The 21975-nt window shown below is 30.7% G+C and overlaps 1 protein-coding gene across 5 annotated transcripts in view; it reads left to right on the forward strand.

Annotated features, from left to right (window-relative positions):
- Positions 1–21975, forward strand: part of Fas3 (fasciclin 3) — a 171742-nt gene that overhangs the window by 116386 nt on the left and 33381 nt on the right. For 3 of the 5 annotated variants that reach the window (XM_074241399.1, XM_074241402.1, XM_074241403.1), the window contains exon 2: positions 10402–10438. The exons of the other annotated variants lie outside the window; for them this stretch is intronic. In XM_074241399.1, the coding sequence (XP_074097500.1) occupies positions 10402–10438 (37 nt within the window). The remainder of the gene's footprint in view (positions 1–10401; positions 10439–21975) is intronic. 5 annotated transcript variants of the gene reach the window in all.

Here is a 21975-nt window from a genome sequence, read left to right on the forward strand (position 1 = left end):
ATGAAAAAGAAAGTATTCTTAAATTAATATTTAATTAATTTGATTTATTATCCAAATAAAGAATAAATAAATTTTTGTATGCATAAATATTTCAAATATCACGTCTGTTTATATCGATAATACATTTCTTACGCGCCATTAAACATTATCAGTCAAATTATTATTGTTATTAATTTTTTCTAAAAAAAAAAAAAAAAAAAAAAACGGTGATTCAATTTAAAATATTTTATTCACCGTACAATTGTCTTTCTTATTAATTATAAAATAAAATTTTTCAGCGTAAGACAAAAACTGGTTATTCAATAAACTGGGGATGAAATTAAATGGATAAAATTGTATAATAAATTATTTAATTAAATGATTTAATTATAAAAAAGATTCCAGAGGGGTTCATTTTCTTCCAGGCATGTCAGGTTCTTATTACTTGGCTTCATTATTACCTTCGATAATCTCCGGCGAAAAAAAAAATATAAAGAGCGTAGTAGTAGCAGCATAAAGGAAAAATGATAAAAAAAAAAAGCTTTCTTTTTGTCGTTCACAGCCCCTTTGACAGAATAATTTCTTACCGTTCATGCGTGAAAAATTAAAAAAGTTCAACTTTTAATTTTCATGATAACATTGTTTAATTTTTTATATTCACTGAAAAAAAGTTCCAATTAATTTTTTTTTTTTTTTTACACTTTTATTTTTCATTTTTTAGAGAAATTAATTAATTCAGGTATTGACGTTAAAGCAGAGTAGATTTTTTTTTTCTTTTCAATGTCACAAAAAGATTAAAGATACTTGAGAACAATTAGGACAGCGGTTGTAATCAGAGCGTACACGTGAAATTCAAACTTTTACTAATGAGGTGTTATCAGCATATTTTGGTTGTTGTATAATGAGCACCAGACAACTATATACTCGTTTTATTTTAATTACCATCTTCTAATTATTACAATTTCGATCAATATTTCCTTGATTATTAATTTGATATGCAAATTATAAAACTGTTTTTTTTTTTTTTTTTTTTTTTTTTAAATATTACTGGCGGTGGTGATTTTATTACAAGATTGTATTAATTTTTTTATGATATCAAATATTAAAACAATTTTAATGATAGTTTTTCAACAATTCACATAGAAACTTTTTGAAATGAAATATTCACATTTAATGAAACAATGAAGGTATTATTTATCAATTTACTCTGAAATTTATTTGATATCTCACGGTAAAGTATGCGATTTTATAATTAAATTTTAATGCAAAAAGCAAAGCATGAGCTCGGTATTAATTTTCCATTGCACTGAAAAATTTGTGCTACTATTGAAGAGGACTTAAGGAGAAACGGAAGTTTCAAATTGAATAAATAATTTTATTGAAACTTAAATAACCGGTATTTTTAGTGACGGTGATAGAATTTTATAAATATTGAAATCTTGCATCGGTTTTAATTATTAAATATAATATTAAATTGATTATCCGTAAAGCTGACGAAGGAAACGAATAAATTATTTAAAATCCATTGGAAATATCAATTCTTACATACAATTATATTATAAAAGAAAATATTTATTTAATATCAGTAGTAACAACAGATTTTTCGTTAAAATGTTTAAATTTACTTGCAGCACATCTGGTAAGAACTATCCAAAAGTTAACAATTTCGTTAATTAAATTATTAAATTCCGACGGTTATGTAATTCTACAATATATTAAATGACGGAATTTCATACGATTATATAAATTCCAGGTTTGTGAACTCGCGTGCAGGAATGCAATGCCGTACTTGTACTTATGCTTGTACTTGTACTTCTCAATATTGCGTGATTCAATCTGGAGTTTCCCGCCATGTTAACGTACAAACATGTAATCAATTACCAATTTACCAATTTGTAAATTGAATCAAACACTAAAAATATTTTTACTTTATGTTATTAAAACTTTATTGTTCAAATACAAGTCTTCAAATATCAGCACAAATTGCATATTACATATTTATCACTTCTACTGTTTTCAGAAGAAAAAAAAACTTTTCAGATTTCAAAGCGTGTAAAGTGTGAGATGTAATCCGCACCTGTTTCTGGTGAAAACTGTATCTAACTTTGAAATGACATTTCTGACACCAAGGGAAATCTGTGGAAAATATTCACATGTGGAATTTAATACCTTCTACTACCGTTTCTCTTCATACTTGATACATACAAGATATTATTTCCATACATGGATAGCATTACATTCTGCCTACAGACCCATTCGAACATGTTAAACTTAATGTATGAATACACACTTTTATTTATAGAGAAAGGGGTTGGCTTGTTTGTTTGTTATAAGTTATAACTATAACTATTACCGAAATTCTGATAGATCTGGGTGCTCATCAATGTCCCATCCATCATTCTCTGCACCAGATGCTACGTACGTTGTAACACCTTTTATAAAACATCCATTCTCTGCATCTACATGAGTCGATTGCTAAATATGATGTACTCATTTTTTTTCCATTGTTCATACCTTGTCATTAGCAGGCACTTTGTCCTCTTTTTTTTTAATATTTTCTGTGCCTTTTTTCGTCTAATTACTCAATTATCGATTCCTCTCATGTTATAATGATAAAAATAATTTGTAACATACATTTTTTAGCGTCAATCCTCTAATTTGACGTAATTTTTTATTGAAAATTTGAATCACAACATTTTAAAAACAATTTTTGCCATTTTAAAATATAAAAAAAAAATATTTTTAAAATGTTATGATTTGAGTTTTCAATAAAAATTACATGAAGTAAAAGAATTGGTACAGCTTTAATCTTAAAAAATTAATATTTCGAATTAAAAATTTATTTGAATATTATAATGAAATATTTGAAATGAACATTCTGTGAATATCCAAGCAGATATCTAATTTCTCTAAATTGATGCAAATTGCCGAAAGGTATGAAACTTAATCCGCGAATAGTCAAATAGCTTGAAATGATCCAATTCTCAACGAGGAAATAATTGAATTAAGCATGACAAATTTTAGATAAACAATTTGCCTGGCAAATAGCGAACGAATATAAGATGATATTTAAACAACCTTTGATAATTATTGTTGTGTAATTTAGTCAAAAGCTTAGTTATACAATGGAATGTATACACAGAACAGCGTAACGTAGCAAGAGTAATCTCGAAACAATACGATACTCTACGACATTGTCAACATAAAATCGATGAAGACTTATGGTTTAATGGGGGATTAATCTAAATGCCGTGATATTAGTGCAGGGAGGAGATGATGCGCTGTCATAGGGTTGAATTTTGATCCATAACTCAATGTGTAATTATAATATATTGTACATTACGGCATCAAGATTCAAACTAAATGCGCGGCTAATCAAACGTTCCATTAGCCGTAGGTTCTGTCGTCTGCTGTTTGACAAAGCATATTCTCGGTGTTTAGTTTACCTACAATAACAATTGCAAATATTATTGCCATTATTGTTAGTATTATATTAGCCAAATTATTAAACTCTGCAATTATCTTGATTAAGCAAGTTCTCCTGCACAAAGGAAGCTTATCCATTATTTGCTGGTATTTTAAGGGAAAAAACAATTTTGAGTTTTATAACTCGTTAGTTGATCTAAGCTTACATAAGATTATGCCTTGCGATCGTGTTCCAGAGGTTTATAGTTATAGTTATAGTTGCTTGGAACAATATTGATTTAGGAGTGAAGACCTTAAACCTCAAGCAACATCAACATCGTAGCGTGAAACGCAGACACCACTAATTTAGTTCGATATTGGTATATGTTTGCAGTTTAGGCGTCTACACTTAAATTGCTGCTGCTTTTATGTAACATTCTCATAAATAAACTCCTTGGTACACAGAAAATAAATTAACGCAAAAATAACTATGTCAAGCTGAGGACCTTTTTTTAAACAGAGTAAAATTTCCTTCGAAATTCATTGGCTAAAAGTTTTTTATGAATGACCATTGAAAAATTTTATAAATTCATCGATTAAAAAAAAATATTTAAATGGAAAAAAAGTGAATTGAAGCAAACCTTACTATTCCAAGTGTAACTCTCTAAAACTTGATGCTGACATTTTAATTTTTTTTCAAAGAGCCTTTTCCTAAATAGAGCTTATTATTATTGATATTGATTATATTGATTACACGATATTTACAATTTAGTAGTCGTAATTTTCTTGGGGTTTATGCAATAAAGCATACCTCAACCAATTATATTTTACAATGCAGCAGTACATCAGTAATCCTCTACACTGTACTACTTTGAACGATCGAAATTTAGCCATAGCTTTAGCTCCCGGTTGGTCGATCGCGAGCGCAGTTAATATTCCGAACGAAATTGGGCGTTACGAACCCACGGACGTATTCGGTTAGCTGGATATTAAATTGAGGACGTTATGAGCTTACGTGAAGCGTATACCATTTCCGATTTTGAGTATAGTTCGTCCGCGCAAAAGATTACCCATTACTTTGGTTGTAATGTTCTTTGTCATATCATGATTGTGTCCACCAATGATTCAATTGATCCAAAAATTCAAACTAAGTTATCATAATTTTTTCTGCTCAGCAGATTGCTAGTTTCATTCGCTAATTGATTGATTAATTATTTTATTTATTCACCAAAGAAGCTTTTGTCCTTATTCGATAGGATGTAATCTTTTTTAGGCAGTGGTAGAGGCAAATGAAGACAATTAAACCTTGGAGTAGGTAAACAAGCTGGCACCAGTAATTCAGAGACAGTAGCAATCGTTAATCCAGAGAAAGATAACGCAACGGATTGAGGTTGTACGCAGAATGATCATGCCCGTGGACCCCAGTTTATCTTGTGTGATCCTCCTACTAGCTACTCCATCTCATTGAGTCTGATGTACACCCAGCTTGCTTCAATGCATGGTGTAGGTATTATATGCCGTAACTGAATAGTCAAGGGGGTTAACATCACCAGCAGCACTAGCACTAGCTACAGAATACGTATCCTGAGAGGCTGGCTGTCATTGATAGTTGTGATTAATGTGCGATCTGTTTTGATGATAAGTTGATTATGCGGATCAAATCGCGGATGAAAGACATTCCCATTCGAAATTTAAATTTCACTCCAATTGTTCTATTGTATTCTATTATATGAAAATGCATCATCCAGATTTTTGGTTTTCATAAATTCATTTATTCTGTTTAACATATTTTTAATCTTGATTTATGACCAGTACTTATTTTCTTCTTGCGTTAAAATTCAATCAAAAATTGATCTAATCCCGAGATAGATGTTCTATCTATCAATTTGTTCCAAATCCGTGAAATCTAATTCGATTGCAACAAAGTAATATGGATGTAGAAAAAATAATTGGCAACCATAAATTGAAAAACAGTAATAACTGGTATCAATTATTTCGTTTGCCAAAATAATAAGTAGCCATTATCGAGACTCGTTAGAAATTGTCAATTTTTATTCAAAATATTGATGAAGGTACCTGTTAATTATCTAATATTGTTAGAAAAAGCGACAACGTTTTCTAATGAATCAATTTTTTTGCCAAAAATTTTTGGAAACTTGTCAATCATACTTATACTCATACTCACCTTTACAAGAAAGAAATGCAATATTATAACGCAAATTATTGTTCAAATATTAGGAAAAAAGCAAATAGAATATATATTTGTCTATATAGCTTCCGGCGTATTGGGTATTTTTTTATTGTATATCCTGGATTTTTCATATAGAGTGTTTTGTGTCAAGTACGTCCGTTTTTCTCACTCCAAAAAGTTTGTAAGCGTCCGAAGTGGTATATATGACAGTGGAGAGAATCATCGTGTGTGAGTTGGAAAACATATAGATCTGTATATACATTCATTCATTCATATATATGAATGTATGTAGGTGGAGTGGTTCGCGTACAAGAGATCGGCAGGACGATAATACGAAACGATAGCGCGATCAATTTTATTGAGAGCCGATAGCATTGCTCCTGCTCGCGCCATCATAAATTCGTGAACTATCTGTGAGTCGTGTATTATTCTTCACTTCCGGTCAATTTAGCCATTTGAATGCATCCGTTTTTACCACGGCAATTTCACATAGAAAAACATTGTACTCTGCGAAAACTCATTCCTCGATTTTACATTTATTATAATAAAATATATATTCGTCATTCCACGAGACCATTTTCTATTTCATTTTCATCTCGTTCTGTTGATAAATTCCACATTTTTCATCTTCCCGATACTAATTTTATTTGATTATATGATATTATATATGTGATATATAAATGCAATTTACGGTATGAGCTGTAATAAATTGGACGACCCGGGAAAAGGGTGGAGGATGTTAAACATATCGTAGAATAAGATTCGAAATTTACTCGGGTTTTCAGAGTAGAGACATTTTAACCTTCGAGAAAAGAGAGGAAATGTCCCTACTACTTCCGGACGTCTCAAGGAATTTAACGTTTTTTTTTTTTTTTTTTTAACATTCTACTCTTCCGGCTAGTCGTCTGCTCGACATTTTCTACAGAATGAAATTTTTGAGCTTACAATATATAGCGCACTATATATTTCACCCTCGGGATTTTTCTAATTTCGACATATTCTCTCCTAAAATTTATCATTTTTTATTTCCATCTATACTAATAAAAATAAAATTATTTATTTCTTGACTCAATAAAATTTTTTTGATACTTAAAAATTCCTTTTATTAATCTAATATATCATACTTTTATTGTTAAAATTACTCGATCAGATCAATTAATTAAAAACTTTAATTTTTCGAATGTATAGAGTCATAACTAAAAAGTAGGATTATTAATTTGGTCTCTTCAAAGACACCTGAAAATAGTAATAATGAAAAACTTTGAAAGTTAGTAAGTGACATCTAAAAGAAGTTGGAAAAAGGATAAATAAAAGAAGAATTCAAAGTTTCCCGGGTTTACGGCGAGTTCTAGTTCTCAATCCTCGTTCTTAGCAATTTTTCTCTCTCAATTTCTTCACGTGCTTTTCTTTGATTCTCAAGTAAAATTCAGTGTAATTCCCACGTTGCTGGGCCCGCGGCCAGTTTATGGCATCCGACTGGTCTAATGTGATTAAGCTAAAAGCTCTTTCAGTTGAAAGGGGGTACAAACCCCATCCTAAGAAATCCCGTCCCCGCTCTCTGATATAGCTAAGTTTTCGTCTCCCTTTCTCCACTCTAACATCAACAAACTTTAAGTTTACACTCTGCCGACGGCCAAGAGATGTACTCAATCCTTCCTGTTTCTCTTTCAGACTTAATATAAAAACCGTTTACATTGCCCAAAAGTAGCCGAAGGAATTTATTATATTTGTTTTGCTGAGCTTCATGAAAATTGTTTATGGATAGTTTTTGCTTAAATTCCTTCATAAAATTTATTTTCTGCAATTTTCGCTGATTAAAATTGATTTCGCTGACAGAAATTTATTAATTGATATCAAATCTGAGTCTAATTGTGTTTACCGATTTAAAAATCCATTCTAAATACACTCACGTAATATTTTCCCCACTGAAGAGAAAAATCCATCATAAATAATGTTGGAAAAATTCGATACATGTAACATTATTCAGAGGTACTTTCAGTAAATTTTTCTTTCGCGGTTGAATTTTATTTATTCTCTCGTTTTTCACAGTGAAAAAATTCACCTGGTCGATCTAACTGTCTTGAGAGCTACTATACTGCGAAATGTACCATATAATAGTATAGCTGAAGAAAAAGTTGAGTCCGCAATACAACAAAACATTTTTACCCAGCTAGGCAATTTTCCCAAGAAATTCATCGGCCGTATTCTCCGTTTGCACCTGAGCCTTCAATTTATTTTTTTTTTTTATTATTTTCCTTTAAATCTCGCTTTTCATATCGAAATCGCTTATATTATTCAAATGCTAAATATTCCGTGATTCCAATTACTGTATTATCATCGAATTCTCGTGTCTTATTTTAATTATCTTTGTTAATTTCAATATATCTGTAAACTGCGACCGAGTATTTAATAGTACCGCAATGTGATACGCAATTGAATCACGTTAACTTCAATTAACGGGTACAATTGTTACATATGTTAGCTTCGAACGCAACAAATATTATTGTGTGTTATGTTATGTACTTGAAATTAAATTAATTTCACGTAACAGCGAAAGGATATGATAACGATAACAATTTTAATAAATTTGAAAAACTTTAAGCTTATGATAAATTATATCGAGTTCAGCTGTGGGCATGCATGAAAAATAGCATCTGAAGCGGTTTAGTCTAGACGTCCTGCTGTAACACGATACATAAGGATTTATGCTAAATTCAATGCAATAAGACGCCTCGGAATTGCAGCTCCAGGATCCTCCCCGGATATGCATGATCTGGAAAAATATAAAGCCCGGGTAGGGGTTTAAATTTCTAGCATACTAAAGTGCCCTATATCCTTCATTTTATGCGCTAGACACAGCACTAGGCGTTAAAATCTATTAAGATTAAGTAACAGATAGAGAAACGGTGTATGAAAAAGTATTAAAGTATGTAAGTAACGTTGAAAGAAAACGGGAGAGTGCGCAACCTGGGAAATAATGGAGAAAAGTGATTTCCGGAAAGTTAAAAGCAACGGATCAAGAACCGTTTGCTTTTTTTTTTTCTTTTGCTTCTTCTCATTGCGATCGCTTTCGTTATTTTCCAACTACCATAGTTATATATATATATATATATATTCAGATAAAATTTATTTTAACACTCAAAATTGTTAAATATTTAAAACTGACTGAATTTTTGCTGTAAAAAAATAATTTTTACTGTCTATAGTTTCCGTTATTTTCCGAGAAACCGATGACGTAAAAGCTGAAACTAGAGACTTGATAGTTTATCAATGAATCGATTTGTTGATACACTTTTAGAGTGCATTGTTATGATTGTTATCGTGAGAGTGTATAATCGAACTGGAAATCAACACTTTTTTACCATAATACTGCTGAGTAGTTTAATTTTTGAAAGTTTTCCGAGAGTGTTTCTCTATTCTTTTATACTCCGTTGAATTCAAGTGGAAAAGTTTTGAGAGAGCGCTAATTTTTTTTTTTTTATCGTTTTTAAAGTTTGTCGCTTGTTTCCAATAGCAGTCAGGATCTGAATTTGTCGGGTTATTTTTTCTTTTTTATTATTCAAATAATCGATATATTTTTTTTTTTGATATATAATAAATAGAAGAATAAATTTTTTTTTTTGATAAAAAATAATGATAGTGTAATAAACATAGCTGAGTCATTTATTTTAAGTATTATGACTTTTATTCAACCTACAAAAAATAATAATAAAAGTAATAGAGAAAGAGAGAAAAATCAAGGAAAATAATTACGAACGCGACGTAATTGAGCATTGTGTACTTGTGTACTTGTAAACGAGCTTGACAGAAAAATAACCCGTTTGAAGTGCCCTCAACTCTCCCGCTTATGGCGCATTTATTTTAATATTACAAAAAACGCTACTTCAAATTATTTAACTCATTGTCGTTATTATTTGTAAAACAAAAAATTGAATACCTTTTTTTCATCAGCCTCATGCCGACAAATTTTTTTTTTTTTTTTGTTAAAAAGCAAAGCAGGTAAAAATGCTCCCAGGATTGTTATTAAAAAAGGTTCATTGTCATATTACTACAATTGAAAAGGTTAAAAAAAATACAACTGCGGTATCTTCCAGAATGTTGGGATGTTGTTTTTGCAGCTAAGCCACCGAACACTTGGCTCTGATCCCAAAGGATTTGCATGGATGATGTCCAACTGTAACAGTGTAAAAATAAGAGCGTAAAAGTCACAATTATTCATTTATCGTAGTATACATATTTTAATTTATATTACTGCTTCGGCTTCTGTTTTTGTCAATAGTACAATGTTAGAAATTTTGGCGTCAAAATTATCTACTGAAATTTAACACCATTAATTTCAGGTCAAAGTTTTTCTACAGTTTTTTAAATTTAATTATTGGACAGCTTAATTCTTTTTTACCATATTTTTCGTGTATTTATATTTTACCAGAAATTTACTATAAATTCTCTTATGTATAATTAAAATCAATGCGCCCAATAAATTGCAAAGTAAAAAATACCGATTCAAACAATTTTACATCAGTCAAAAAAAATCTAACGTTGTGGTAACGATTTAATATTTGTGTAGCCTCGGGTTAGAAGTATTTCTTTTGAAATTTTTTAACAGTACGATTGAAAGCCAGCTATAAAAAAAGACAATTTATCCATTTACCCAATCTAATTTTTCCTGTAGCAGCAATCCCAATTTAACAACCGTGTCCCATACGTTGCCTGGATATTCGTTCAGTTTTTCGTTTAATAGCCTCTTAATATGACTTAATAAATAAATTTAATGTCACTCTGTCATACTTTAATTCTCATAAATTTTGTTTTTTTGTGTGTTTCAGGTAAGCTCATTAAAAAATCCATCAACTGTCCCTCTCGGTAAGCTCTCGCGACATTATGAATAATTACTCTCTAGTGAATCGCCAGGGACTTGTATTTTTCACCTCATAGTAAGAAAGCTCCTCGCCGTATTTATTTTTCTTTATAAATTTATTTCTTATTTTACAATAGAAAAAATTATAAATTATTTCGTTCTGCGTGTAAACCACAGACATATACTTACAACTTATGATACATATATATTCATAGACATGAAAACCTACCATTAAATTTACCAACACAGCTCCGTAACCTGCAGTACAAAATAAGGATGTAAGTTAACTACTGGATATTCCGAACAGGGAAAAAAATAGGGAAAGAAGAAAACTACTTATATTTTTAGCGCGATGAATATTTTATCAACATATATACATCCCTTGACTATAGACGATGAGAAAAGTTTATCGTAACTATAGTTTTGAACTCGATGTTACGTTTCCTCCTTATTTGATGTAACAGCACTATAACGTTTTCCTCCCTTTATAGCCGATAAAAAACCTACATCACTACTTAAATTAAAGTACCAAGATTTTAAAAAAATTTATTATATTACTTACACTTTTTAAATAAAAGTAAAAGTCGTCTATCAACACGTGTCAAATTGAAAATATTAGGGTGAATATTTTTCCCAATATTCCTCACAATTGCAATGTAAAAAAATGTCAAAAATTAAATTTTTTAATTCCGCAAAAGCAAACAAAAAACCAGATTTAAGTAAAATTTTACGATTGGATTTTTTAAATAAAAATATGAAAAAAAAAAAAAAAAATAAAATAAAATAAAACAACGGCTGTCATCTAAAAAATAACAAGTTATAAATTTCGTATAATATTTCTACAATGTTATTAAAAAACTAATTTATTCGTTGAAAGGAATTACCCACGTTATTATAAAATATAATTATCCTGAAAGCTTCATCCCAATATATCACTCGTCTGTTCATCATTATAAATCTGTTAAATTGCACCTATACAAAGATATCCGAGGATAATAATCATATAACCCACAATAGAAATAATAATCAAAATGTAGTTTTTTACATTATAGCATTTTTAACAACATCGTTAAGAATTTATTATTTTTTTGGCTACACAATATTTGGGAAAAAAAAAAAATATCAGGTTTTTTTTATGAAACCTATATAAGTAAAATATGATGATAATATAAAACTTTTTTCCATTCTTGTCTCAATATTTTGTCTCCGCACAACAACAACAACAACTATGTAACTAGAACCTCAACAACAAAAATTTTTATTACAACAAGACGTTTATGTAAACAAATAGGGATAAATAAATGTAGGTTAACGTCGTGTGTCGTGTATACGTTGAGATTTTTCTTAGAGTCTTATTGAGTTTAGCCTAGATAACCCGGTGCATCATTATCCGGGATTATCTTGAGCTTCTACAGGCGGAACGATCCCATGAAATTTTCAAAGCTCAGTAAATTTTATACTGTGTGTAGTTTTACGTCGCGATATGCATACACATTTTCATATATATCTATATGTCTTCATACACCAAAAACGTATGTACTTTGTATATATAAATGTATATACATTATATGGAGAGATATAAAAATTGTTAAGGGTGTCGGAGGATGACCTAACATCTATTTCTTGTGTCATACTATCGCGGTTGTATTTTTCAAGCCTTACTTGTTTGCATATCACCGGATATAAATGGACACATCGGGATTTTACACATTATACTAAGAAGATGTTAGTGAGATGAAAAATTTCTACGAGTAGACTGTAAAAAACTTTGTGCTTTTTTATGTTTCATCGAAATCTATGATATATCTTCAGTACGTCATTTGATCGTTCAGCAATTTTTTTTATGCTTAAATAAATAATAAATCGACAGTTTAATAATTTTGATAAAAATTAAAGCTCATTATTGGTGAGTTATTCTTAACACAATGACACATCATTCTATACAACATTTAACAAAGCTCATTGCGGAAGCAATCAAAACTTGGCTTGAACTCTTCCTACTGAGTATCGAAACCTCCCAACTTAGTGTATAGAGCAGTTGAACTTGTAGAGTACCAATCATACTCTCTTCTCATTAACTTGTCTCCACTCATTATTTACCATAGCTATTATCGAAAATTTAAAGACGGAAATAATAAAAGTTAATAGAACGATTGCAAGCAAAGCAAACGAACGGGTAATTTAATTGTTTTATTAATCACTTGAGATACTTTGATGGGTTGTGTTTATTTCAATTAACAAAACAACTGATGACCTTTGGCGTCTTTTATTATTCAGCTCCACGTGGTACTTATCGATACGTTTATTATCAACAAGAGAAAAGATAAGTTAGTCACCCTGTTTTCTTAAAAGTTTCAAGAGCTGCTAATTAAATAAAAATATACCGAGCTCTTTAACTATTTCTTACGCTTTTTTAAAACTTTTTCCGATTTCATCAGCCATTCAATTCTCTCAATGGGAACCGACAGAAAAAAGCTACTGAGAACATTAATTGCATTCCACTTATTTATAATTTGAATAAAAAAAGACTACTTGTTTTTTCTTTTGTCCTTTCTTCTTACCCAAGAAGACTTAAATGAAAAGTACACTTCAAACGCTTAGATTATTAAAACTTTAAGTATGTAACCGTGAAAAAATTTTTTGATGGCCATATCAGAATATATTTAGTATGTCCTGGAATGATATGATCCTCCGATCATAAAATTTTTTATTTAATGTTAAGAAATATTCATTATTAAAATATTTATAATTTTCTAACATTTTCAAGTTTATTTTCAAACACCATATCGGTGTCGGCAGATCATTCTCCAAGGTGTCGCATTGGACTGTGCGCCCGATTGGCCAATGATTTCTGATGGTCAAGATATAGCGTAATCTGTTAGCCTTTCGGTAAAATAGAGGAAATAGCTTACAGTGAAACTAGTTGGCAATCGGCCAATTCAAATTGAGAACTCAGTCAACTGGTAACCACTGCTGCTGAATTTCAAAGTTTACTATCATCTTTCATTAATCAAAGAACTAAACTTATATCTACTCCGCGGCACTTTTTCACTTCCCCATTAAAACTATCGCAAACTAATATCAAAGTATCAAATCCCTCTAGCTCCAGCATCCACTGTTGTAATTATAATTTAAGCTTTACTGTACCCCACCGACAGCTCACTATTTAAACAAACACCCATCGACGTTTATTCCGAAAGTTTGGCAAACTCCGCGATACATAAATTCGCAGATTCAATTTAAATTCCATTTATAAATCATACCGCGATACATATCTTTACAATTGTATTAAAATATAATTCAATAAAAATTCAAATTCAATCAATAAATGTGCAATACAAATACAAATATATTGATTTATTACAAAAAAATAAATTACTTGATTAATTAACTGCTGAAAATTTTAAACTTTATATCTTTTTCAATTCATCTGACTTATCCTCAAATTATTCGATCTATTTATTTATATTTGTATTTATAAAAATATAAAAATAGAATCATGTATTAGCTTACACGTCTATGTATCAGCAAACTCGTTAAACTCGGACGGGGATCATCGACGCGACACCAGTTGGACGCTTGGGAAATTATATACGTGATTCCTTTGGTTTATCTCAGTTCTATTATATTCTAGGACTCACACATCACCAGATATCCAACACTGGGCATTATATTGTCGAGCAAATGGAGCAAAAAATTCCTGAATAAATAACACAATGAAATTTTATATTTATAAAATAAAAAACAAAGGAAAAAAAAACATTGTACAATGTACAATATACAAAGAATATATAAAAAATAAAAAATAAAAAATAAAGGTACTGTACGGATGAAACTGCCTTCAGTAGTTGAAACTGGCTTGACATGCAGTAGTAACATCTCTCACTGGCCAGACACGCTTTCACGTGAGCAGAGCACCACTATCCGGTCTCAACACATTTTATCGCCAACTTTTAACGACGTACATATTTTTTGAATTTATTTAGCTTCCCATTGATATCACGCAAGAATAATCCCTGCAGGCAATCACGCTCTTCCTATCCGTGCTTACTTTTTTTAATGCCATTTTATCAAGCTCAGTACTCTGGAGATCGGGTAAATAAAAACAAACATGTATATATGATTAAATGCAGCGACACCGTCTGTGTCTATATACTGACTGCTGTTTACACACCATTTGCGTTTTAGATCCATACAAAAGATACCTCTATGGGCCATTGCCCCTCAAAAATTTATTTCTCACGCTATTAGTATGTAGAAGAAACGCATACCACTCGTTAAAGTTAAGTATCAGGACGACTCTCTGCTCTTTTCTTCCCTTTATTTTTTCTATCGATCCCTAAGCCATCAGCTTAAAAGGCGACGCTTCAAACTGTTATTGATTGTGTCGCTTTATTTTTCAAATTTCGAGTCAACCTTAGTTTTATTGCTGCAAAAAGTTTTGTCGTGTTTAAAGAAAATAAAGGAACGGTTGTGTTTAGCTGGTAAATTTTTTTTCTGTTTGTAATCATCACATTCAAAAGCCAATTACCTTTTTACGGTGCAGTCTGATTAAAATCCGTAAGAAATAGCATCAGGTGTAAGTAGTTTGCTAGAATTTATTTTTATATGATTAAGGTCACCACAAAACTGATGATTACTTTTAAATCTTTTATTAATTGCAATGAATCTTATTACTCTCTCGATTTTTTATTGATAATTAGTTAATGTTCACAAGCCTTCTATAAAAATTTGCCAATTTGTAACAAAGGTTTCAATGTCACTAAATATTTAAGAAAATAAAAAACTTTTTAAATTAGAATCATTATAAAGTTTTAATAGACAAGTAATATTATACGATCGCTTACCAAGACACTCTTTAGGTGTTGATTTTCATGAAAAAGGGTAACAGGCATAAACTGAAATTACTTAAATTAATGAATTTTTTTATTAGCAATTATTCGCAAAGCCAGATAATTAAGATTTGTTCAGTAAATTTAACAGTACTTAAATAAACGAGCGTTAAAATATACATGCATGATAGAGCAGAAGAAGCAAGTAAGAGCAAGGGAATAAATGACGAAGCACATCTCTCTAGACGGTTATTCATCCATTAAGAGTTTATTTAACCCGCAAAAGGCAGCGGATCCTGCTGGAGGATCTAAGGAAGTTCGCGGTGCGATCACTTTGAGATCATAATAAAAGAAGCACAAGAAGAATCAGCTGGAAAGAGGATGAAAGAAATGGTTGTAGGTAGGACAGGTCTAGGTGTAGGCAAAGATAGAGATGGAGTTGAAAATGGAAAAGAGAAGAAACTCATCCCTTGGACGGAATAAATCGAGTTACTGAGGCCGATGTGCACTTGCCGTTCATGAACCCGGCAGGTCTTTCAGTTGTATTGAGCCATGATCATGCCAGAGAAGAAGATAATCCGGGTTACTGGTCGTTCAAGTTCTGGTATATACCGGCAAAGGTTCCAAAGGGACAATGACCAAAGTATGAGCCAAGAAATTTCAGTCCCTTACTTTGACCACAGGAAACTACAAGGAAAATTCGGCTTGTCTCCTACTTGGCATGACTATATATAGTTCGCATTTTCCGCAATGACATGACGAAGATGTAGTGATGTATGCTTTTTTGTTCATAAGACAGGGTATAGTAAAAAAGAAAGAAAGAAAGTAAACTTAAAGGGTATGATGGTGATGTCGCTTTCATACTGCTATCTTTTATCTCTCACCCGCGGTGGGTGCTTTCAACGAGAAAAATGATAGCGTGAGTAAGTGAAATGCAAGTAGAACCTTTTCACAAGCGTCTTTTCTCATCTCTCACCTAACTCCCTATCCATTTTTTCGTCTGTTTCACCTGCGGCTCCACAGCCTCCATGCAAAGTTAATCAGCCAAACTTGTTCAGTTATCTATCTGGGTTATTTCGCGCGATGACGGACACGCATCACATCAATCAAGAATCTATACCCGTTAAACTCAACATTATTTAGGGTTTAAGCTTTTTGCTTGCTAGCTTCGAACAAACTTTTTGCCTTCTAATGCTTCATATCCAGCTTCTTGTCTCGGTCTTCTTATTTCAGCTCCCGATTTTTTTGGTTCCTTGGCTTTGAATCGAATCTGGTGATCCTGGGTGAATATCGACCCAGTGACGTTAAGGGCTGTAAGAAAAGAGTAAAAATGAGCCAAGAGAGATAGGATTACCAAGCTTTTCTTCAGTCGATGCTCTGGTTCCGGTCAGCCCCCCTTCTCTTCTCTATTATAACTCTGTCCAATTGGAGCGCTGCCAAAAAGCTCAACAACATCTCTATCAAATAACGAATCATTCACTATCATTTTTACTTTTTGTAAAGATAAATTTAACTTATTTACTTATTCGTATCGGCTTTTGCTGTTCAGATATTTTCAAATAATTACGTAGTTATCTGCCTTTTTTGGAACAGGAAAACGATTAGGGATAAAATTCATTAAATCTGATATCAAGGGCAATAATCATTTCATTTATAGGTATTTTTTATTAGTTTCTTGAGAAAATGTGATTCCTTTCTAAGACACTGTTCTGTAAATCTAATTTATCGTAAGAGTGACAAAGAACAAAACGTTCTATTAGTTAACTTTCGTGCAGAAAAGAGGATAGATGCGTATCTCCCTTCAGAGAATTAACCGCTTCACTTTCAACCGCAGACGTGATATCAAGTTTAAAGTACTTTTTTATGTTTGGCGTGATCAAATAATTAATTTCAAGCTTAACTCCGCGGGATTATTATTCATCTCCGAGAATTTCGGACGGTGATTCATGGCTGAGATAATCGGGGTGAATTTAATGATCAGTCCATAAATTCATACAATCAAGTGTTTTATAAACTCAAATAGAAAACGGAAAATCTTTAAAAGTTTCTAACACCTTGAATTTCTTGAATTTCTTGAATTTCTTGAATTTCTTGAATTTCTTGAATTTCTTGAAACTGTCATTTTAAAAATTGGAATGTCATGAAATACTTACAAATTTGTATTATAATCGACATTCCATTGAATTCATTCTTATCACCGCGTTCCATATGAAGTGAACGACATGTAAATCGATTTTTCAGGCTGCGCATATTTCCCGTTTTCCATCCACTTGTTCATTGTAAATTTTTCATGTGAGTTCGCGCTGAATTTTGAATTGATAGTTGCAAATTTGTTGAATCAACTATCCAATTGAAAAAAAAAAAATTGAATAAAATAAAATAAAACACCACGACATAGGTCCACCCAACCATGAAAATATTTAACAGATACAGTGAAATAAAATATTTTAAATAATTTATTATTGCAACATTCTTCGACTCGTTAACAAATTTACACTTTCAAAAAACATTCGTTATTCAACCAATTCAATGAATAAATACGATTGAATTAATTTTTTTATATTAATTATTTCAATGGTTATTACTATTGTTATGATAAATCCTTCAATTGAAATGAATTAATTAAACCGTTTGTGCCATCTAATTAAATATTAACAGATTATTAATGTCAGTTGTTTTTGAATAAGTTTTACTTGAAATATAACTCAATAATATACAATTATTTATTATTGAATTCTGTTTAAAAATATATAAATCCTTTATTATATTAAATGTGATTTTCAAATTAATTCATCAAATTATTCTGATTGAATTAAGTTTATTTTATTCTATTTCAACTCAACAATTGCTTTAATGTTAATGACCGTTGACTCTCGACTATAAATTGAATCAAGTTTATCTATTTCATGAATAATCAACTGAAATTATATTTATACAAAAAGGAATTATTTTTAATAAGGAAATTTTCTTGACATCCAGCGTATTCGATTATTTTTTTAATCTCTCACAGTACTCTCAGAACATTTATAATGGAAACCTGGTGAGAATTTAATTATAAATACAATCGAAAAGTTAAGTCTGTTAGAAAATACCACACCATTTAATCTTCTTTTCTTTAAATCAATGATTGTAGAAAGTAATTCATTTCAGCTCGGAATATTTTATAGTTTAAGGATAGAAGTAAGATAAATTGTCTCACACTGTAAAGAAAAACTATCATGTAAGTATTTAAATTGAAGTAATTAATCTAAAGTGAAATAAATTTTTTATGACATGCCAATTGAATAAATCTGACAGAAAGATGGTCAAGGAAAGAAGAAATTAGCTTGCAAAGATAACTAAGAACCTTTAATGGTTAATAAATTATCAGACAATGATATTTGATTTCGAGCGATAAATGCCATTCGGAATATCGTTTCCTCGGGAAAGTCAACAGTAAGTCACTCGGGCAGACATAGAGTAGATTAAGATACATCTGATCTTAAACTTGAAGTGCTGTGGTAAATCACATGAATATTTTATCATCCTTACTCAGTGAGTTGGATATATATTTATTCTCAGTGACAGTCAACATTGACGAATTATGCATACATCCGTGGGGATAACTTTCCAAAAGTAAAGTTTCAGCATTAAAGGTGTTTTCCAACGTCTCTTGATCTTTTCTCATTCATTTATCTAAATCATCAGCTCACCTACTTCATATTTCTTGTAGTCTAGTCTAGTCTGGTATATATGTTAAAAATAAAAAATACAAGTGAAGAACTAAAACTAGAACTAATGTTTCACCTCAGCTTCTTTGAATATATTTCTCAAATGATGAATATGTAAAGCACATATACTTTATACACGAATATATACACTGGTACATTTTAAGTTTTCCTTCTATAGTGTAAAAATAAAACTAAAATGTCTAAAAGCTTGAATATTTTGAAGGAATCGTAAAAAACGTTTTACCAGTTTATTGATATGATATATAAAATAAAAATATGATAAATATATGTGCAGAAGTTTGAGAAAAAAAGGAAGGTGTAAAAGACGTAAAAGTGACACGAAGACGATCGAGTGACATGAAACTTCTCCGTTGATTTTCTAGTATTTCGCTCTCTGAAATTCCGTGGCTTTTTTAGCTCACATACCTGTCATTTACCCGTTTCCTTTTCGTTCACAGTACTATCGGTGAGATGTTTGAAATTCCATACGAATTGAAGCACTGCACACGAGCTTGTATGATTTTTTTTACGACACATACTTTGCTGGTTTATTATTAATAAATCACTGATAAAATATAAATCTTACGTCAGTATAAACCTCACAATAAATTCAATTTTTCACTTCTAAAATTTCAAATAATAATTATATTTACCTCCAATTTTTGACAAAATTAAAACAGCAAGTTTGAGAAATTATTCTATTTATTTTTTTCTTGAATTGTAAAATAATAATAAATTGCTTTTATTGAAATCTTAGAAGCATCTGACGGTAACTGAAATCAAGATTTTGAGCAACGTTGAGACACAAACCGTAAGACATTTCTACATCGCAAATTGTAATTAATTTTCCCTGTTAAATCAACACTGCAGAATAACCTTCTCAAATTGTTATCACTCGTTTTATTTCTCTCTTTCTAATGTGCTTATTCTCTTAGGTTTGGTCACCTAGAAACTGTAAACTTGTCGCATCTACGTCTTGTGGGAGTACTCGAGTACCTCAGCGATCTCACGAGACTACCTGCCATGTCTTTTTGAATTAAACTTTAGTTTCGTTCATTTCAATATATCTTCGAAGATAAAACTGTAGACCAACAGAAAAGGTCAGAAACTTCAGACCAACTGAAATTTTTCCATTAGTTTTCAATATAACTTTATGATCAACAAACTGTACTGATAAGTCTCATTAAATTCAATTGTAAAAAAAAAAAGAAATTAAATAGAAGTAAAAGCTTGCAAGGCGAAAAGCGCAAATAAGTTTTCCGCGATAGTATTATACCGTTGTAATGGTACCTATTCGGTTTTCACAAGCAGATAGTACGCTGGTAGCACACGATTGTTTGTCCAACAATGCTATGAATTAATCATTTTCGTTTCTCTACTCAGCGGGAGTGGTATAACTTTGGCAATCATAGTGTGCTCAGCACCGCTAATTTCAACGGTTTCCCGTAACTTAAAGTAGTCTGAAGCCACTTAACGGCAACTTAGATCAACGAGACGAAGAGATACGGTTTAGAGTGAATAAGATGTATATCTTTTAAAGGTACATATATATTATTCCAACGAGAAAGATATTGTAACCTCTACTAATGAATGAATGCAGATATTTGCATTTGTTTGAAACAAGACGTTTCCTTCTCTCCGCTTAAACTTGCTCTTTCCTTTTTACTTTATTCTACCCTCTACTCTCTATTCTACTCGCAGTTATTCTTCTCTTATTCTCGACGCATTTACTTCTTGTAGAACTAGAGAATAACATTCCGTCACTAATACGGCGAGCAAGCAATTCACTAACTAGCTGTAGTTACTCTCAATTCTATACTTTGAATAAGCTAAATCCCTTTTCCCAAACTTTCTTACCTTATATCACTTAAATTTAGTTTAAGTATAAACTTCCCTTTTCATCAATTAAAACAATTACAGGAACAGAAACTACGACGGTTTCAGATATACACAAAACAAAAGTTTTTAATTTAAAAATCACGCGAAATTCTTAAGACTCACAAAGAGTGATTTATTTTGACGAATAATTCATTAAATTATTCTTAAATTACCTTTGATAGTATTTCAACTGAAAAAATGTTGAAAAATAGGTTATTGTGAATTAATGTTCAGGATTATGTATTATCGACAATTTATGTGCCGTTTTGTCGCTTGAAATAAAAGTATAGGAACTAAAAAAACGATGTGTAGCTTTTATTGAATTACTCATGAAATAGTATGGTCATATTGCGACTGAGAATTTACGATTTAAAATTACGATACATTATTTAACATTTTTTTTTTTTTTTTCTACTTTTAACATTTATTTTTTAATTTGTGTATTGATTCTGTTTTTCATATTTAACGTCAATAAATTAAATAGTTCTATAATATATTCTTTCCTTGGTTAAAAAATTAGTGCTCTTAAAAAATTTTATCTACTTTACCAAAATGAATTATAAAAAAAGGGTAAAAAAATTCTATCTATCTCTTTTTTATCCCAAAAGTTAGTTCCAACTTCTCGTTAGCAATAAAAAAAAAAAAAAAAAAAAAAAAAAAAAAAAGAGTGTACAAGTAATCGATAAAACACGTAGCGTTTTTTTCACTACTTAAAACATCTATAAAACAAGAACGCTTAAATACTCTCATTTTCTCCAGTTTTACTCAGGTAATTTGTAACGTAACAATGAGACTTTTTTTTTAAAGAAGAATATATGGAAAAAAATAGTTAGAAACTGGAGTAAAAAAAGCAATGAGTGTGAGAAAAAGAGCGAGCAGCCCAATGGAATTTACGGCGAGTCGGAAGTATTCTAAAAGCTTGAGTTCTCCGCTACTATGTAGGATAGACACATGAAATAAACAAAAAAAAAGGTAAATAACTCTTGATAACATCCGAAAACAGTGCTCTCATGTCAGTTAGTCTTCATCCTGGTGGATGTGCAAAACTTGTTCTATTTTTATTTCAAAAATACTCTCGATATCTTGATTGATATTATCAGAGCAGAGACCAAATGGAGGTTT

The sequence above is a fragment of the Cotesia typhae genome, unplaced genomic scaffold, assembly GCF_013202065.1.
Source record: "Cotesia typhae breed Kobodo isofemale line unplaced genomic scaffold, CoteBio_Ctyphae contig_33, whole genome shotgun sequence".
NCBI lineage: Eukaryota > Metazoa > Arthropoda > Insecta > Hymenoptera > Braconidae > Cotesia > Cotesia typhae.